Genomic DNA, 21,644 nt, shown 5'->3' with positions numbered 1-21,644 from the left:
TGCTAAGTCATTGTATGGCTCTCACAAATTTGATGGAAAAGAAGTAATTTTTTCTTTGATTTATTGGTAGAATTTCTATGGCAAGTCAACTCTTTAATTTTTTTCTTTGAGATCCTTCATGCCCACCAAGTGACTTTATCTATAGTACCCACAACTTCTTCCAGTAATGCGTACTGGAACGTCCTCTCTTGTCTTAAATGTCATACTCTTTTGTCACTGGTGAAAACACAGCACTGAGAACGCTGAAATGGAAAGGGACAGCAGAGCTCACAATGAGGATGCAAAACATTCCCTTCATAAACGAGGACTGCACGTTAAACCCACTGATGTCAGAGAAAGCAAGAAGCATGTGTAAAAATGAAAAATAGTACACCACAGTCAAGATGACCGAAGAACAAAGCATCAAAAGGAAACAAACAAACAGACCAACACAACAACACCTTTTCAGTAGTATCCACTAATTATGAAGGAGAAAAAGGGAAAGGGAATCTCTAACTACAGCAACCTGTCCCCATATTTAGTATATGTATATATATACACCACGCTGCACATTTGATAAAGATTTTGACACTGGGAAAGGGGATGAAGTGAAGGTTATTCTGAAACTCTTGCTTTTCCCAGAACGCAGGAACTATGCATAAAGCTGTCCTCTAACTGTGAATTGGGTATACACAGGGATTAGAAAGGAAGGAGCATTTTCTTCCTTGCAACTAAGATAACCAAGCCAAAATTATTACATATAGCAGACCACAGTTAAATATTGATTCAGATGCCATTGTAAAAATAAAAAGTGAGAGAAGCGCAGCTTAAAAACAACACTGTAAAAAACTGTGAAATGATAGTAGAAACAAATAGACCCGCAGCAGTTACAGTTTAAAGGACCAACTGGATAAGGACAATAACAAATGACTCAGTACCTCCTATGGAAATCCTCTTCACTTGTGATCTGTGCAGATATTCTGCCAAGCACTAAGCTGGCATGAATTCATACAAAGAACAACCTGCTAATTAAAGGAGTCAGGCCACTTCAGTTCCAGGTGTCATCACTTAACCTTCATTTTGCATCTAGGTATCCTAAATAGCAAGACACTGTGCTAGGTGTTGAAGTTTTTTGATAACAAAAGGCAAAGCTGATTCACTGTAATGCTGTATGGCAGGACCTATTATTCAATGTTTTACATACAAATGAACTCCAGTATTTCTCTAAACGGCATTGCTTTTTTTTTTTTTTTGCTTTTTTTTTTTTTTTTTTTTTTGGCAGCAATACGTGTAACAACAACCTCTTTAACCATCATTAGCATTCATTGTTTGAGGGCACCTGGCAAAGCCCTAATGTGGCAGAGGCTGAAAGACTTGTTCCTCATTTTTCGTTGGCATTTGCATTTCACTGAAATGGAGATTTCTTAATGCACCTGCTGTGATACATAAGTTTTACTACTTTAGAAGAAATTATACACTTGATTGCTGCATAATCTGCAAGACTGAAATGTAGCTCCTGCTTCAAAGGAGTTGACATCAGATTTATTGGCTCTGAATGCCAGAGGAACCCATTTTGACCACTCTCTGAGTTTGCCATAAATACAAGGGCATGAAAAAAAATCCAGCAATTAAATGCAATTATGATCATCTTCCTGCACATCTTAGGTAGTATAAAAAGACAGTGGAAACAGTAAAAGACTGAACAGCCAGGAGAACCTCAACGTGTTTTTCTTTGCTGAAGGATAAATACTGGGATATGAGAGATTTTTTGAATTGTAGCTGCTGCCTCTAAAGCTGTGAAGAACTGCTATGCCCCGCATCTGATGTGTCACTGATCATTTGTATCCATCAGACTGTTACAGGGAATTATAGGAAGGAAAATAGCATCACAGCAGAAAGTCTTCTGCCTCTGACAATTGGAGTATAACCATTTCCATGAACGGTACTTTAGTGTTGGCAATGCAGGTAAACACTCACTGTGCACTATTAGAGTAGTCCTACTGCTTGTGCCTTCCTTATGACAACAGTGCCCATGTACACCCCCCAGCTTGTCCTTGAGGCAAACATTCTGAACTTAGATGTGCTCATTTTGGAGGAACTTAGACAAAAGCATCCTGAAAACCTCAGGGTTTGGGACTCTTTGCACACTTCAGCTACAGACATGCACTAGAAGGTCTTGCTCCTAAAGCATTTCCTGCCTTCAGGCAAACCAGCAAAGGAAATTTCTGTACTGTGTTGGTTTTTTTTTTTTTTTTTTTTGGATAAATAGCGAACCCAAATCTGTCTTTCTCACATGTTCTATGAGAACTGAGTTCAGGTTGATATCAACTCTAATTTGCACAGACAGTACTGAGGGAAAGTATGGAAACCTTGTGCGATCCCTCTGCATGTATGCAGAAACTCATTCTAAAAATGTAAAAATGCAAAGCCATAAGGCATGAAAGCATTAAAATAATCCAGTAAGATCAATTAACAAAAGCTCTTTGCTTATCTTTTTTTTTTTTCTTTTTTTTTTTCCTGGTGGTATTGAAACTCCAAAAGGAGAAAAGTATGATTTCTGTTGGGTCACAGATATCAAGATAAGAAATCCAAGATAAGCATACACAGAACAGGGCAAAGGAGGAGCACATCATGTTTTTTGCAGTCCTATCACGACTACCAAGATCCTTATATTGCTGCAAAGTATCATGCTTTGATACTGCTTGAGAGAAATACAGCATACACACTGAAAATCACCCAGGAACGTGCTGAAGGTCGTAGGATTGATGCCATTGCATACTGAGGGCTTTGGACTGTTGATTGTACCTTGGTAACAATGATTTTTTTTTCCAATACCTTGAATAGACAATTTCATGCACAAAAAATTGCACTGCTACTTAAATTTAACAGTGCTTTTCACTATGCAAAGGCATAAATGATGTTTCACATGGTAGGACAAAAGAGAAGAAGCAGCCCATTAATAACAGCCATACTTAGAGAACGTTTGAACTGAAGTTGGTGGCTCCCCTTCCATACTCAGAAGGTCAGTACAGGTAAAGGCACGATCCTTCCATCAGCCTTGTCAGTCTTCTATTTTTTTAAGACATGGGCTGAAAGTCGAGAAAGACAGAAGCAATTTTTTGAGGTGCCAGAAGTGAGGGCTTTTCTGCATTTTGATTTCCTGACATTGATTTTCTCAGTTCCAATATCTACTGCTATTTACGTAGATCTGTCAGAACGTGTGGCATTCTGCAGGCTATTGAGAAGTCAAGAACCATGCTCTGATGAGTTTATAATCCAAAAATTGGCATATAATTTAATGAATAAAGACAAAAGAAAACAAGATAAATACAAAATTGCTCCTGGGAAAGTTCTGCTGTTTATTCTACACTGAAAAGAATGCAAATTATTCAGATTGTTCTGTTGCAGATCTGTTTTTATGAATCATTAGGCAAGCAAACAAGAACGAGGTCAGACACGGTGACCAAAACTTCTCCTTGGAAGGATGAAACAATGGAAATAAAAAGCTGCAGGGCTAAACTCTCCCAGCCTTCCTCCCGTTTGCACTGGCAAAGCAGGAATCAAGAGATTTTGACAGAAAAGTATTCTGTCTTCTGAAAACTGGGGTATCTTCAAGGTGATGTAAAGCCATTCAATCCTTGCTCCCATCTTTCCTGGGCCTTAACGAGTCAACATATAGGTGGAAACAACACTTGGGAACTCTCTCTCCTCTTACAACACAACCCAGCAAACATTTACACTTGAAAAGAGTGCTGCTTTTCTTTGCATTAGCACTATATGCTGTCCCCACAGAAGGAGAAACTAACTTCACTTGGAATTATGTAAAGAGTAAGCCAATCAGTCTCAAAATATAGAAGACTGAGTATTTATATTCTCTTTAACTCATTTGTAATGCTTGCAGATTTTTATTTTTATTTTTTTTTTTTAGAGAGAAGCTTCTTTGGCAATTCTCTGCTGATAATTAGCTGTGAATAGATTAGATGTGCGTGTGAAAGCCACTTTATTAAAAACTACACTCACAGTTTTACTTCAAGGTGAATGACTGGTGAGGAAAAGATCAAGAGGCATACATGTTAACGTGGTAACACTTAAAACTACTAATTAGGGTCTCTTCTCCATCCTGATCGACAAAGCAGGAATAGGGAATGATGCTGAATTATAGGCCAACAGATTTACGTATTTAGAAGCCCAGAACAAAAACACCCAGAAGAAACCCACAGTTGCACAATATTTCCAAGACTCATAGGAATTCATATGAATGCTTCAGATTACTTTAAAAAAGACTGCATGTAGCCCAAAGAAGGGGTATTTACCAAAGTTTATTTATTAGGGAATTGAGATATTACCATATTCTTAATAAAAAATGGTGGAAAGTGAGATCAATTATTTCAGTATAAGAAGATGAAGCTGGGAGTTAAAAAAAACTTCATTTTTCTGAACTATATAGATAATATTTTCTTGTATAGAGTCATAGAATGGTTTGGGCTTTGGGTTTTGGGACCTTTAAGATTAACTAGTTCCAACCCCTCTGCTATAGGCAGGGACATGAAATGCGTCCATTTGGATATATTTTCTTTCTGTGCAGAAAGATTTCTTTGATAGAGGAGTCAATGGAATAAGTAGATTGGCTGTTTTATCTTTGGCAGGAAAAAAGTTAAATCTTCTTTCTAAGACAGAAATTACGTATATCCACTCAGCTTGGTAGAACTATAACACAAACATGAAGTAGTACTGTGCTGTGACTGAAGGCACTGAAGCACATAAGTTCACAGCAAAAGTACACTAGGAAAAAAAAGAAAAAAAAAAAGGAAGTTGTCCTTATGAACTTAAGAAAAACCAGTAAAACAGCTTAGGATTATCTTTCTATTAGCAGAGATAGCTTTTATTATATTATGCTTATGCTTATGTTGTGAAGCTCAGTTTGTTGGACTTAAAGCATGAAAACAGTAAGAAAAAAAACAAAAACACAACTCTCTGGATAACATCATGTGTTATCAGCTGATCACACATTATCAGTAACCAGAAGCCTAAAGATGAGGTCTCTCTTCTACCTCATTTTCTTGATGGAGAAAGGGAGAGACACCTTCTTGTTCCTGCACCTGTTCTTTTTTTTCTGACATGATTTACAGACTTGCAGTGACAACCATCATTTCTTAAGTCACAACTTTGAAAATAACATAGTTAAGGACACAAATAAAGAAATCCCTGAAAAAAGCACTAGGGAAAAGTGAAATATACTAGATTTTCTCAGCTGCTCTAAAGCTCCTATTTAGTTTTACTTTTTGGGGGGAAGAAGGTAGTAAAATTCCATACCAGAAAAATAGAGATTGCTCAGCATAAGCAAATACTTCTTATTAGATTTACACTGGGAAATGAAGCATAGGAATGTAGCCAGCTGTGAAAAATTGGTAAATCCAAAGATAACAGTAGCCAAGAGAAAAAAAACAGTGGAGATTTCAGGACTACTATGTCAGGCTTCATGAAATACAAAAGATATTTGACAATTTTTATTTTTATTTTTTTTAAAGGCATACTATGAAAACTTTCTTCAAGCACAGCTATGATAGCAAAGTAGCTGCTGCAAATGAGGAGTTGCTCAAATACAACATCCATGGGCACAGAAATAAAGGTAAGATGCAGCTTACCCTTAGGAAAGCTTCAGGTACACAGAGACTTCCAGCAAGATACCCTCACCTCCACTGCAAACCCTTAAATGAGGTCTGGGAAGGGATGGAGCCAGGATCCAGCCCTTCTGGTCACTCAAGTGCATTGCATGCACCTGAGCTCCCTGTGTTGGTCCAGCCCCAGCCTTCAACCAGGTGCTCAATCACTGGTTCAAGCCATGACTTAGCATTTCTGTTACAAACACCCTTCTACTTCAGTCTGTTCTGCAGACAACTACAGGGCAAACTAAGAGCACACCTGTTCTAAATTTGAAATATTCCCAGTGCCAAGTTTGCACATCTGGAGACATCCTTGTGAAGCAATGATATACTCACTAGTTCATACGTTCTATTATAAACCTGTCCTGTGCCCAACAATAGAAGAAGCAAGTGCTTCCTCTCAAAGGATTTTCATAAAGTCTTCTTTATTTGCATTTTTAGACACAATTACTTTACTGCACATTTATACTTGGCAATTTTATAAATAATTTACATGATAAAACAACTCCACAAAGATACCAGCAACTACCACATGCGTTTCAGGAATCTAGTCATGAGCTGATTATTCTCTTTACTTCAGATCAATAGCAGTATAGTCTCTAAATTCATTTGCACACTTGTTCTTTTTCTTACCAGCTGTTGCCCTTTTGGACCCCAACCAGCATACTGAAGCTTTGCATTGCTGACCTCAGGGGGATACAAATTCTGGGGATCCCTGCAAAAGAGAAAAACAAAATTTCAACTTCAGAACTGTCCTTGTGTAAGCTGGTGCATGCTCTCCTTTGGAAATCCACCATGTTCCATGAGGCATCTTTCAGCCAGTCATCTAACATTTTGTGCCCAAATTCAGCATATATCTTATCATATGATAAGAACTATACCAGTACCAAGCACTGGTAAGATCAAACTTTTACCTGACAAGCTATGTTTTCTATTAATATGATGTTAAAAACATTAGTTTTACCAATGATTTCCCTAAGCCTTAAGAATTAGTCAAGGGATGGTAAACACAGTAATTGTATAACTGATGATATCTAATAAGGATAAACAATAATCATGTATTTGAAACATAATGCCACAAGAAAAATATAATTTCTTCTTCATCATCTCACAGCTTTCCTGCCTAATAATTTTCCTTTGTACATGACGGCAAGCATGTTTTGCAGCTGTATAACAACTGATATGAAGTCTGGCTTTGAAGGCAAAATCTCCAGCTAATACAAAAAAACTCTATTTTTTAGAAAATAAAATAATTTTCTTGTTCTTTCATCTGTTACTTTTATTTTGTAGCTGAACAACGAGACGCAGCAAATGCAATATAGAAAAAGGAATGTTTTTTTTTTCCCCGTAAATGTCAGAGTAGCATAACGTCATTTCATCGTATCACAGAAAGCAAAATTTCCAGTGTATTGATGGTATTTATACTCAGTAAAAATAATTACATTTTATATTCTGAAGTCACATTACTAAAACTGTGTATTGTAATGTTCAACAAACAAATGCACTAAAAAAGTCAGTATACAGTATGTCTCATTAGCAGAATTCTAAAGCAAATGGCTTTAAAAAGAGAATTATCTGCCTACAGATAGGAATTAACATGGCAATCTGAGGCCAACTGCCCAAAAATTAGAAAAGAGCCAAAGCTTGCCTAGCCTCCAAGCAAAAGGCTGCTCTGCAGCATTTGTTACTTAAATAAAGGCAATTTTTTCTGGATTAAATTTTCAAAACAGAACAAAGCTGAAAGCAATAATTAGACATTAACAAAATTGTTTTTGTTGCCTGGACTATGAGCAGTGCAATGCCATGGCTATGTTCCAGCTCTGCCTATTCAAATCAGATCTCCCATGGCTGTACCCTCCCACTGCACCATGGATGCATGTCCAATAGCAGCAGCAACAGGAGAACTTAGGAATGCATTTTTCAGTCTTTCAAATGGGAAAAGTGTTTCTCCCGTGCTCTTGTTTAAAGCCAACTACAATCAGAGTAGACCCTAAATGAGACGGGATACCAATGTATACAGAGTCCATTTCCATAACAGATCTGGTTGGAATAGCAACTTCTGCACTGCTGATAGAGAGTGGTTATAAACCATAACCCATATCGTCTGTGTGAAGAGGCCCTTCAAGCTGATTGAACAATGAAGTGCTCACGATGACAGGTCTGATGTAGATGTGGAGAGATGAGTGGTTTGTTGAGACACTGACCCTTCAAGTCAATGTGCATCACCCATATGGCTTCTGGCTCTACTGGCAAAGTGTCACTCAGCACTGATGCTGGTGGGATATAATTACGCCTTTTCTTGTGATGATTTTCAACTTTAAGTAAGTCTTTGTGGGCAGCGTAAAGTCACTTCTGTAAAATAAGTGACTGTCATATTCAACTCCTACTAATAACAGCCAGAAAAGTCCCATTCCCACAAGAGGAACAGCCCTACAACTTCTGTATCTTTTCAGGTTTGTATGCATCAGCTACTTAAACTTCAAGTCAGCTGTTCCTGTTAAGACTCAATTTCTTTGGTTATCTACTTCGATTATCCTAACAGACAGTAACATCTGAATGCAGGAGAGAGAAAACTAGTGAATCAAATAAAAATCTCTCATGGGAGAAAAAACAGTCATTTACTATTTGACAAATAAATTATCTATTTGTTGGTGGTTTGTTTGTTTGCTTGTTTTCACCTATAATAAGAAGAGGAGCAAGATACTATAAACAGTATAAATAGAGAGGGAAATAGCATCGCCAAATAAACAGATTAGACAAATTGTAAGAATTGAAACCTGTAATGCTTCAAATAACCCAGGTGGAGCTCAGCGACAGACATACCAATTACATTCTGTAATTCAGACCAGAGCCCAGGCAAGTCCCATCATGATGCTCACTGCATCATGCTCTAGAAGAGGAAGAGTCTAATGCAATGAGAAAAGCTACATAAACTGGCCTTGTTGGCTGATAAGGTGAAAGACAAGGCAGAAGGTAAAAGCCCTCCACTTGGTCTACCCGGAAAAAGCTCTGCTGCAGACATGACAAGCAGACATTTTCTCTTTCTCTGAGGAAAAATATCATTGCATCTGCTGAATTAGTTCTTACCTGCTCAGAATAGCTGGGAAATTCCTCTTGTAGCCTAATCTTGCTTATTTGCCATTTGATAAATGTGCAGATAGAAAGGCTGACTGATGAAATTGCATATTGTGTGAAGGTGCCTGATTTACAAATTGAGCTACAATAAACTTCCTCTATATCGAATGCTCTTACACATTGAATGTGTAAGAGCAGGCATGCAGAAGTCATGATGTAGACCACTGCAAGGAGGTATTAGCTAGGAAGCTATTCTCATACTCTGAACTATTCTTTTCCACCATGGGATAATAAAAGCAGTTTAAGATTCTAGTTTCCTCCAGAAATGCTCCTGAGAATTGGACACGTTCTTCTAGTTCTCTTCTCTTAGAAAGAAGAGAATCCTCTTCCCAAGAGAACCACTATTCACTCCTTGCAGAAAACTTGAGCATCACATCAAAAGGTCTGAGAAGACATCCCTCTTTGCCAGCCATGATCTAGAAGGCTTCAGAGAAACTGGAACAGCATGTACTCTGTATTAGCAGTGACCAGGTGAGACCAGACTGTCCGTAAGCCTGAAAATGCTTACCTAATTAAGCTCACCTACTGGTAAACTCTACCATGAAAGAGTAGATTCCTACATGCTTACATGGGCTACATGGGTGCATAAACATGAAATCCCTCCATGGCAGCCCCAAACAACTCCATTACAAATCCACCCCATCAGCTACAGCAGTATTTGCCTACACAGCCTCTACAGTGAGATGGTCATAACCCGTTACCACTCCCCCCAGGGAAGCTCTTAATGATCCACAAACTGAAACACACATTTGGAGAGCAGCTATCAAACACACCTCAGCTTATCTCATCCTATTCTGGACCTTCTCCTTGTTATTCTCCTTCTTAAAGAAGCCTGAAGGGTCTCAGACCGAATGCACACCAAAAAGTCAGGGGCACTCGCCCGTTGTCCAGGCACTGCATACATGGAGTTTCATGATGGCCTAACCAGCCATCTCCTTCTGGCAGCTATATTACTGCTGAAAAGCAATAGCTTTTCATAGCTATAGCCTTCCTCCAAAACATTCTGCTTAAAATCTTCTATATATATTTTCTTGAATCAATCAAAATTACAGGGCAACTCAGCCTCTCCAAAGAGCCAATGCTTCTCACAGACTCTCATCATTAGGTCTTGTTTGGACCCAAGCCTTCACCTGTGAGCTCATTTGTGCCTTGGAAATGGGTTGTTCTGAAGGCAGCCTGTATATCTACCATTACAGGTTTACATGAAGAAATAGGTTCACTGCATCATTACACCACTTTCTGTGTTTCCTTGTGGAAAAGCACTCTATTTTTTTCCAGATAAAGTAATGGCAAGGCAAGGGCTTGTTAAAGGGTTGCTCTTATTTATTTCATCTCTTAAGATGATTGATTTTAAAGCCTGGGAAAGAAGGGAAAAGTAATGTTGTTTTAGGCCAGACAGAGGATGGAGTGGGTGCTGTATAAACTCTTCCACATTCAGATGACATTGTCTGGAACAGAGGCTGTTAAGCTGTTCCAGGCACAGGGATGATTTCAGCACAATGTTCACAAAAGATTATTGAACTAGCAAACAAAGAAATTTACTCATTTCTTTAAATGAGTACTCATTTCTCAAAAAGTCTGAATAAGAAACATTCCTGAATGTAATTAGCATGCCATCTACCAAGTCATTTTTTTTCCTTGTAATTCAGATCAAAACATCTATGTAGAATAAAACAAGCCAAACAGTCATATCAGCTTGCCTGTTTTTGACCTTAAGCAATACTGTGATTAATGAAGAACTAGTTTTAAAGAGATTGCATTCTTTTAGCTGGATTTTTTTCAGTCTCTGTGTTCCTCTCTTTTTCCTGTTCTAAAGACCATTTTCCCTCACCAGCACTAAGTCTTGCTCTGAGCACAAACATGACAAATGGTTCTATAACAATGGCTTCAAAAGCAGCTTAAGACAAAATAAAATGTCCCAATAACTCAGTCAGAAGCTCCTCTGATTTCAAGAATTCTTCAAGAAAAATATTCTAGAGAACCAGACCGAAGAAGACTGGAAGTTAAAAAAATCACTGAAAATCTGGGCTGTGGTATGGATGTTCTTCCTTGGGCCTGCTTGAATAATGTTTCAGCTTAATTTCCAACACAGAACAACAGTATTTGCATGGAATTTCTTTGCATATGCTGCCGATATGAGCAAAACTGCAACTATTTCCACCAAACGGCACTCCCATATGTCTAAATATATGTGAGCTAAATATATGAGCTGGAGTGAGTTCCTGAGAAAAACTCTGAACCCTCTTGGTTAACTGTGACATAACTTTGGAGAATAAAGAAAGCATTTTAAGACTGCACTGTCATATGAAAATAAGTTGAAGAAAAAACAGGGAAGGCAGGAATACTCCTCCAGTTATTTTCATCAAACTATCACTGAATATTTTGAAAGACAACAGCCCTAAGCACATCAGCTCATCTCACTGTAAAACTTCTTAGCTATAAAAAAAAAAAAAGCTATCTCTCCTAATTATCTGTCTCAGCACTAGAAGTTGGTGTCTTCGCATCGACTTTTAATAGCATAAAACCAGACAGCAGCTTAAATAGATTTCTTCTTCTCTGCAAAGAGGAAAAGAAAAAACACCATATAAAGAAGAAATTTGGAAAGGTTATAAAGAACTGGAAACTTCACATTTAAGAATTGTTGGTGAATTAAAAAAAGAAGTAGACTCGAGGATATTTGCAAAAAGAAATTAAAGGGAGTAGAACACGTGTTCATAAATGAACAAAGAACCACAGATTCTCCAACCATAGGTTGGAGAAAGAGAGGAAGACTTCCAAGAAGCAAGAATGCCATTTCTCATGGAGCAAAGAGACATTCTTAAACAATTAAATGACTTGTTTACTTCAGTATTCACCAAGGAGAAAAGGAGACAGGTGTCGTTAAGAAAATTGCTTCCCAGGAGATACACAGTCTTACAGAGACTCTCAGCAAGAGGAAAACGTAACACAAATGGGAATCAAAGACTTACCAGAACAGATAATCAAGAAATTAAACTATCAGAAGATGCAACTAAAGGAATCATACTGGAATTCTAACAGAAGTGCTTTAACAGATGGAAAAAGCTCTTCCATGCATGTAGGTTTATCCACTATTAAAGATTTAATGCATGTAGGCACGGATATTCTTTTTTTTTTTTTTTTTTTTACAGCACTTTTCAGTGAATGGAAGTTGGAAGAAGCAATAGAAGCATTTGAATCAACTAACTTCAAACACAGATCCACATCTTATCATTTAACAAGTCTTAAAAACAGCTTAGCTCACCCAGCATTTTGTCCAAGATGAAGGAATTCCATGGAGTTAGAGCACACAAGATGAAAAGCAAGGGGATCTAAAACATATTTGGCTCTGATTTAGCAATCTAGTCAGATACAGCAGATAATAGGAGCTGAGAGATCTGTCCAATTATAGTCTGCCATTGTTTGTAAAGCACCTGTGTATGTCATTTTTGGTACTAGACCTGTGAAATATCATACAGTACTAATATCACTTTAAAAATCAATCACATGCCATAAAAGGAGCCACAAACGTCCTCTGGGAATTAAATAAACTTAAGGCATTGGCTTGTATTTCCAGTGAAGATCTAATCCAATCTAATCTAATCCATGCTGGAGGACAGCAAACCACTCATCAAAATCTCTAGGCTTACCTGAGTACAGAAAGAATGGAAATGGCCCTTAGATGTTGGTGATAACGTTCTTAAAATTATGATATTATTACATTCCAAACATTTCCAAATCCAGCTGAGTTTCTCACTAGTGAAGCCTAGTTTCTGTATTGAGTGACCCTGCACAATTTATTTAAGAACAGAATTTAATAGGAATCCTACTTCCATTTTCAGGGAATGCTGCCTCAGATAAATATTATGGCAGACTTTGTTTCAAATCCTTCTTCTTTATTCCTCTTTTTCGGTTTTCCAATGAACAATAAACTGCTGACCTTTTCTGTAACATCAGGAAGTTGGACTTTTCTTTGCCAAACTGCTAACATGCACACCTAACTATTAATTACTCAAGATTTTATTTCTTTTTCCTTCAGTTTCTCCAGCCATTACTTTAATTCTTAATATCAAGTCCTCCCATCAGGGGACTGCTCCTTTTTATCGTCGCTATGTATGGTTTCTAAGGTGTCCACCCACATCACAACTAACTCTAGAAAAGAGAAGCATGTGGTAAAGAATTGCTTTGCCTACACAGAGGAGGAACATTTCAAATTAAAAATGCAGTGACCAACATGGGCGAACAAATGGCAAATTCCCAGTGGAAATGATATGGTTTTGAGCTGCTGAAGTGATTTTCCTCCCACTGGCACAGGCTACAACAGTCTTCAAGGCTGAGCTGCTCTCGACCTGCCACCACTTGGAAGTGAGTGATGTTCAAATAAAGCCTTTGCTTAATGAAATGCTGGAGCTTTCTTATTAAAAAGGTACAAAACGAATTTCCAAGCAAGAAGCACATGTATTTTAACTACTGTTCAAGCACTGTCCTTTAGTGTTTAATTCATATGATTAAAAAAGCAAGGAACCCAATTGATCCATCAGGATTTGAGCCAAATTCCAGTAAATTCAAAGATTCCTATCTGCTCCAGAGGATTTAAGGTCAGGCTCCACAATCAAAACACCAATATAATTTTCCAGTCTTCTGTTGTCAAATACAATGGGATAAGCATATCTGATCATGAGTATGTTGTTATTCATAGCCTGGCACAAGAATCACCACACAATGAAGCAGAAGTTCCTGGATTTGCTATAGAAAGCTCTTCAAAAAATGATACAAACAATGGACTGTAATTGGGAAACAGGGAGGAGATGCAACATTAGCAGGTTATTCACAAACTGCATTAGGCATTTGTTTTCGACTTGTTTTAAAAAATTTTGTGTTATTATTTGTTTTCACATATCTCTTATAAGAGCTAGTTTCAACCCCCCTATGTCATTGTTAGCGGAAGAATGCACCTCATATAGTAAAATTTAATTAGCTGAAAACAGACTCTATTAATTACCGTGCTTTTTTATCTTAAAATAAAATGTGGGCTCTAGAACAAGTTTATAAAAGTTAAAGAGTGAAATCGTGCAGCACTTCTACAGTAATTACTGCATATCACCACTGTGGGGTAAGCAATATTTCTCTCCTTGCTTTGCAGATGGAGACACAGAAGCACAGGAAGACTCTTGTTGTGCAGTGATATTTGAATGCTAAAAAGAAGGGGCATTATAGAACAAAACAGAAGAGACTTGGTCAGACTGGAAGTTATCTCCAGCGTGGCCAGTTCTCTGAAGGGTTTTCCACCTTTTCCCATAAATAGGAAAATAAGAGCGTGTGTGAGGAAAATTTGGCTGCCTTTCAAAGTGCTTAACAGTATTGCATATACAAATTCTTATTAAACTTTCTTTAATGGGCCTTAATTTCTTCCCTGGCTATAGCTTGTATAAAAGGATTGGAAAGGAACATTAGCGAGAGCTCTGCAGAAATCTGCAGCCATTGCTTTGAAAATGGGCTGAGTTCTTCCTCCTGTTACAGCTTGGGTGATCTCCAATGCACATTTCGTACTGCACTCATGGGACTTCTCTTGAAGTTAATGGAAATTCAGCGTGGGGAGCAGTGCAGTAATTTACTGTGCTTTAAAGTGTACGTAGGAAGAGCTGAACCAAACTCTACAATTGCTCCTATGATGTATTTATCACATCCTTTTGATAATGCTATACAAATTTGGGAAGGAGCGCAAATCATTGTGGAGATGGGTTAATAGTTGGACTAGATGATCTTAGTGGTCTTTTCCAACCTTAATGGAGTTTACGATTCTATTAATCCTTTGCAGAAGTAGCTATTTACAATTTCCTCCTCCCCGTATAAAATCACTGAGGAGTGGAAATAACTGCTAACATCTCTTTGATCCCTATAGGCAGATATGCAAGCTCCCATTGGTGTGCTCTGTCTGGATGTGCTAACATTGTACTGAGACTTCATTTGAGGGGTCAGTTCTAATCCCTGCCACTCAGCTGTGCTCAGTGGGCAATGCTTAGTGCAGAAGGAGCTGAGGGCTAGGAGGTCTGAGGAAATGAACAAGTTTTATGCTGGTCTTTGTGCTGAGAAATGCAAATACAACATAGGTGGTTTTTTTTTCAGTTTTTTTCTCTCTCTCTCTCTTTTTTTTTTTTTTATATTGTATTAATTTTGGCTGCAGCTAGAAGTTAAATACAGAGGTACCCGGAGGGATACAAAGTTAGCTCTTGCCTAGAACCTGTAGTGCCAGATCAAGCTGTAGTAGGAAGTGACCTTAATACTAGTAAGGGAAATCCTGCAGCAGGGTTAGGGGAACGGTCTAATGAGCCAAACAAGAAAACTGAACAAACCAAGCCTTTTCCCTAGTCCAGCACAGGTTGTGAATGCCTACTACCATCTACTACAATTGGACTTTTAGGACCACTGTATTTAAAACCCACAAGAGCATAAAATAATTTTTGGTTGTTGGATTTCACAAGCACATTGCTGGCTTGTGCCTACATCATATTACGTAACTTTTTATTTTCCTAAGTTAGTTGAAATAACATTATGAAATAGTTTCTATTATTTTTCTCCACTCTTTCCCTGCACCTCACATGAGAGCTACCTATTGCATATTTAAGCGTGGGGATGCAATGGCAGTAACTATACATTACAACTCAACGGCAATTACAATGCAGCAAGTACAATTTTGGGGTTACGAGAGGAGCTTTGCAAAAGCATTTATCAAGCAGACAGCTGTAAATGGTTATCAGCGGGTATCTAAGCTAGACAGAAGCAGAGGGGATGGTACATATCGCCTGTGCAAGGGAGGATGAAAAGAGACAAGAGCCTTGTTCCACTAGATGGCACCCGGGGCCAGCATCACATTTTTGAGTGAGCAGAAAGAGGAAAACCGGTGCCATTCAGGGAAGCAGAAATGAACCTAACTCCTCTCCGTGCCCCGAGTCCTCTGCCTGGTAAAATGGGAATGTAAATCTTGGCTTCTTCTCCCTGTGAAATATGAAAACCTCAGGCCACAATAAACAAACAAACAAACAAATCCAGAAGCACAAGCTGTATGGGTTTCTAACCTGAATCTATGGGTTTGCGAGAAGGCTGGGATTACAAAAAATAACACTAACAACAACAATAACAACAACAACAACAAAACCCATATAATAGAATCACAGAATCATAAAGTTGGAAAAGACCTCCAAGATCATCAAGTTCAATCATCAACCCATCCCCACCATGCCCACTAACCAATGTCCCTCAGTGCCACATCTCCATGTTTCCTGAACACCTCTAAGCATGATGACTCCAGCACTTCCCTGGCAACCTGTGCCAGTACTTCACCAAATCCACACGGAATCCTTGCAGGTTTATTTGCCCCCTCTTCTGCCTCAGCCTTCTTTTCATTTTCAGGTAAGATCCTCACTGTATATGTCACTGGCATATACTAGTTGTCTGTAGGGAGCTAAATTGTGCTACTCCTCCTTATATGGGGAGTTCACTTCCACAGCAACTCTTAGAGGAAAATGTTAGTCCCACACCCTGTATAACCACATGTGAGATAGATAAGGATGTACTCAGATTGGCCATCACACTTACAGAACACTCAGACACAGCCTGAATCTGGAGAGTCTGCAGAACATGGAAGGAAGAATTAGCAATTTCCCTTTAAAAAGCAACTTAGGCTTACAGATTAATTTCAGGTTATTTTAAAAGTGATGTTTAAGATTATATTAATTCACCTCCTTAACAGTTAGTCTCAGCAGAGATACACCTTCTGTTATCGGCCAGAGGAGGTCATGGATGCTTGCCTGGATTATGAATTTTGTTGTCACTGGAGAACCTGAGGCATCAAACTGAACTGCACTTTGTGCTTTGCCAGTGCATTGGGTCCTGACCTAATGCTCTTCACTCCCACCTATCCATCAGACAATGTCCCTGTATTAAATATGAAATACACACTGAAGACATTCTCATGCCTTCACCCAACAGAGGCTCTACTTCCCAGTCAGCTGATGCAGTTGATCACCTGCTACATCATCTCCACTCATTACACCTGCCCTCTCTCTTCTTGCAGAATCCTAAAATATATCTAAGATTTGTCCAGATGAATGATAAATGTCCATGTTTCATGCAAATGCTAGTAAGCCATGCATTTCAATTCTATCCTGCGCTACAATCACATAAAAGATTAATGCAATTTTTACTATGTGGTGTTTGCAATGGCTGTATACATATCTACAGCCCAAACTGCTTTCTAAACCACACCTTTCACAACATAAAACACTGACATCCTTCCACCACTCTCCCTGCCTGATCCAACACTGCAAGGCTGTATAATCCACGTCCCTGCAGGTTTCCAAAACTTAACCAGTTGAAGTTCTGAGCAACCTGCTTTGAACTGGATGTTGGACTTCATAAGATCCTTTCCAACCTGAATTGCGTGGTGATTCTGTGATCGTCCTGTGTATAGAACAGGTGCACTTTTTAAAACTTCACAGGCTTTGTCAGTTATTAGAGGATCCAAAGCATCTGCTACCAGTGTAGTCATCACATATAGAAATGAAAACCCAGTGAACAAGCAAAGTGAATACCGAAATTATATTTCAGCACAATTATATTGCTACTTTTTATCATTCCCGCATAGCTATCACCAAAGCAATACTTAAAACACACAGCCTGGCACCAGATTCATAGCTTTTAGCCCTGTATTCACTGACAATGATTTGAGGAATTTAGTTCATTCATTTCCATGGATGCTACAGAAATATCACTCTGAAATGCCAGGACTCATTATATCCCTATACGTGTCATGTTGATATGATGGAATCCCATTCCTAACCACTTGGGTTAGTCCTTAAATAATCAGGACAAGAAAAAAATACACAAACAAAACAGGTATATTTTAAGGGATAATCAGATAGGAACTATGGGATAAACTCTAGCAAAATAAGAGGTGAGCTGCAGGGAGATGAGAATGGAGCTGGGGGTTATCTACAATGTCAAGGAGATAGAGCTGATTAAAAGGGATTTTAAAAACTGCCTCTGATCAATGATAAAGAAGGATCTCCTCAAGCTTGTTGATACCTATGTTAGTCATACTCAACCAACTTGATCAGCTTGTATAACAAAATGATCAGTCTGATGGATGAGAAGGAAGCTGTGGTTATTATTTTCCTTGACTTCAGTAAGGCCTTTGATGCTGTACCCCATAAAACCCACAGTGAGAAGCTGTTGAAGTGTGGGCTGGATGAGCTGGTGAATCAAAAATTGGCTAACTGCCCAGCCCAGAGTAGTGATCAGTGGCACAAAGTCTAGTTAGAGGCCAGAAATGCGTGGAGTACCCCAGGGATCATTACTGGGTCCAGTCCTGTTCAACATCTTCATTCCTTATCTGGATGATGGGATGCCGTGAACACTCAGTAGAAACTTAGAAATGCTTTGTAAAGCCTATGGGGGATTATTGTTTGTCTGCACGCTTGCACTCTCTGAAAAGATATACTCAAAAACCCAAAGGCTTACGACTTCAGTGTAACTTTGAGTGCAGTGGGATCGTGTGAACACACAGTGACTCTATCTGCTCTCTGCTGGGATGCTAGAGAGAACATTTGTGTACAGGGAATCTGCTGAGACATGTAAACTGAAGGGTGATGCCTCAGTTGTGGCTAAATTTAAGGAAGTGACATTCTTGGACAGATCCTCCAACAGTGCTCTGGTGAGTGGCCCAGTCGTGGGTCCCAGTCAGATGCCAACACATCTATGTTCTGGCCAAAACCTTGAAAACCAGAATATGAAATTCATGCACTCTGATGTTCCAGGGAAGATGAGTACTTCTGCTTCCAGACTATGTCATCTTTTGTACAACACATAGCAGAGCGGCTGCTGCAGCTGAATGCCAAACCTCTGCAAAGGGCTGTCATAGGGAAACCATTGGGCATGATAGACATTATTTTGCAGAATTCTTAAGGGATGAATTGTAATATGAAAACACCAAATAATTGCTTACCCATGAGGAATTTTGCTGAGGACGTAATGTGCCGCGTACGAATGCCGATACATCTACAAAACGAAATTAAGAAATAGAAGAGAAAAAACAGATTAGTAATTGTCAACTCTATTAATGGGGCTCTTTTCCAGAAAATAAACACATAAACAAATAAATAAATAAAGGAAACCCATCATTTATGGCTAGGGAGCAGTTATTCGAAGTCTGCAGTAGAAATGAACAATGCATTCATTCACTTAATACTGCTGTGTGTTCTTTCTGTCTTGCACTTCATTACAGTTTGGCAAATGGTATACATCCAGATGCTCAGTGTCGTTACCATGACTACCGGGTCTCTGATTGAACTGGGGGCACATGCTCTCTGTGCAGGCTAAATATAGAACAGTCATTAATGAGGACACCTTGGTCAGCTGGAGACAATCTCTCATTATAACTGAACACAACAGGGACATAATGCGTATTTCGCTTCTTTATTCCTGCATTAATAAAACTGGGAGTGACAGTGGGTGATCTCTGAGCAGGTTGTAGGACCACAGCTAGCCAGCAAATGAAAGCTTACTGACTTTGGACATAGAACTGACCTCACGTCTGTTCGACCTGCTAAGATGCTAAGTTGCATCTTCATATCAATTTACACTCTCCAGGCTTTGGGGAGGAGCTCATCAGTTTGTATGGCAGGCCATCTCAGTAGGGAGAGTTTATTACTTATTTCATAAGTGGCAAATAATGACACCAGAGTCAAGGTTGGTGCTTTAAAAATTAGTAAAATATTTTTCTCTAGTGAAGACAATTTTATTTATTTAATTTTATTTATTTATTTTATTTATGCTAAGAAACCATTAGATGTCCTGGATGGTGCTGCAAGCCTTAGCAGTGATCATCCCAGGCACACTGCATGGCAGACAAGTATGCAGGACTTCCTATAACTCTCATGCATAGTGGCATCTATTTCTGGGGGGCTTAACAGAGAGGCAGAGAAACACCTGGTACATCATTCTGTAGATATTAAAGCCAACTTCTCTGTTAGGATTTAAATCTTTACATTACTGCATAACCCCTCCTGGAAAATAAAAAGATACATAAAAATCTACCAAAGACTGCAGAAGTGACAACAGAGACTGACACTAGACTGAAGTGACTCCATCTCTGCAATTCATTCATTTCCTTACATGGATCAAGTTTCATCTCAAAATCAAATCCTTTCTTTACGCATGCTGATACATAAAGTCACCTCTAACAAGGTCAGTCTCTGACGTGTTGGTGTCAGGGAAGATCTAGGAGCACAAATGAATTCACTGCAAGATAGCATTGATTTTAGTACACGTCCTTTTCAGATTCACCTGTTGCAGACAGCATCAAATAAATTACCATTATCTCATCTACAGCTAATCACACCAAAGCCAAATAGCTCTTGAAGCTTATAATGCTGAAAATGGAGACCTCGCTGAAGCCTGTGGCCTTAGGTTTCATTTCAGCCTTGTTAGAATTCTATAACTGCTATAATTCCTTAAAGAGAATGCACTGGAGGAATAGATTTGTCTGTAGAACTAGAAAACATGATTTAGAGGGAATCGGTTTAGTGGACATGGTGGTGAGGAGTCAACAATTGGACTAGATGATCTTAGTCATCTTTTCCAACCCTAATGACTCTATGAAAGCTGTACAGGGTCAAATGACGAAATACTGGTATGATCTGCAAGCATTTTTACCAAGTTTAAAATAGTTTTATAGGTATGACAAGATACATTTGTATTCATTGCTTTCCTGATGTTCAACAGTACATTGCCAATAAATACTGAGTAACTTTTGTCGACAAGTATCCTGGCAGTAGGATGAAAAAAACAGTATAAATATATAAAAAGTGGGCTGGGCAAGGAGAAGCAGAAGTCAGCCTCCAAAATAAGTATGAACAGAAAACTTCAGGACAAAATGGAGAAATGTGGCAGGAGGGAAAAGAAACAGCCAGGGAATTTGTGAGAAGACCATCTGCAGATGTTCCCAGTTGTGGTATAGAGTCCCCACAGCCATGCTGGAGGGCTTAAAGCTGTCTTAGAGCCATTAATGGAGATCAAGGTGAAAGATTTATTACTTAGAACCAGGAGGAACTCCACGTCTTGGATGTCCTTCTAAAAACGGAAATGGGTGCTTTCCTCTAAGATACACAAACCAAATGGAATTATTTTCACTTTTTTTCGGATGATGACTATATCTGCTTAATATCTCGACTAAAATATCTGCTCAATTATTCATTTAATAAGTTCAATTATTCATTTATCAGTAAGAGAATTCCATGCTAGGGAAAAGCATAGGATTAGCATCCCTCTGAAAACCAAAGTCTCAGAGACTGGGTAGCTCTTGAAAGTTCTTATTTCATATAACCTGTCTGGTTTTGAGGTTTAACCAACAAAAATAGCAGTGTTAACTCTTTGCATTCTTCCTGTCTATCAAGGGATATGGTACAAGTTCACTGCAGTGATTTGACTATCTTAGCCCTAATTTTGGCTGCATATCAGAAGCACAAAGCTCCTCTCAGTAGAGGGGCACATTCAAAGGCAGCAGAGTTTTTGGCAGTGTTTTGCCCTGTAGACCCTCTGTGCCAAGTTGTTCCGCCAGCAGAAGTCAGAATAGGTTTGAGATTGCTCTAAAGGGCTCTAGGTATTATAAAAACTGGGTCACAAAAACTTCTATGCCAGCGGTGATCAGTGAGTAGAGTAGAGAAGTCATTATACTAAAACCACAGTGCCAGAAGCACTCTCCCACTGGGTATCTCAGCCCAGGTCACAGCACAGATCTTGCCTACTTTCAAGTCTACACTACCTGCTGCCACATGTGCATGTTTTTACTCAAATCACAAGGGGTCTAAGAGA

General features: G+C 38.8%; 1 protein-coding gene across 3 annotated transcripts in view; it reads right to left on the bottom strand.

Annotated features, from left to right (window-relative positions):
* DPP6 (dipeptidyl peptidase like 6) overlaps positions 1-21,644 on the bottom strand; it is a 492,473-nt gene that overhangs the window by 89,063 nt on the left and 381,766 nt on the right. For all 3 annotated transcript variants that reach the window (XM_085227008.1, XM_085227007.1, XM_085227009.1), the window contains exons 6-7: positions 18,778-18,830; positions 6,276-6,357 (exon numbers count right to left, since the gene is read on the bottom strand). In XM_085227008.1, the coding sequence (XP_085083134.1) occupies positions 6,276-6,357; positions 18,778-18,830 (135 nt within the window). The remainder of the gene's footprint in view (positions 1-6,275; positions 6,358-18,777; positions 18,831-21,644) is intronic.

Source organism: Meleagris gallopavo, chromosome 6 (genome assembly GCF_905368555.1).
Source record: "Meleagris gallopavo chromosome 6, MGAL_WU_HG_1.1, whole genome shotgun sequence".
NCBI classification, from domain to species: Eukaryota; Metazoa; Chordata; class Aves; order Galliformes; family Phasianidae; genus Meleagris; species Meleagris gallopavo.
This window is presented reverse-complemented; position numbering and strand designations above follow the sequence as displayed.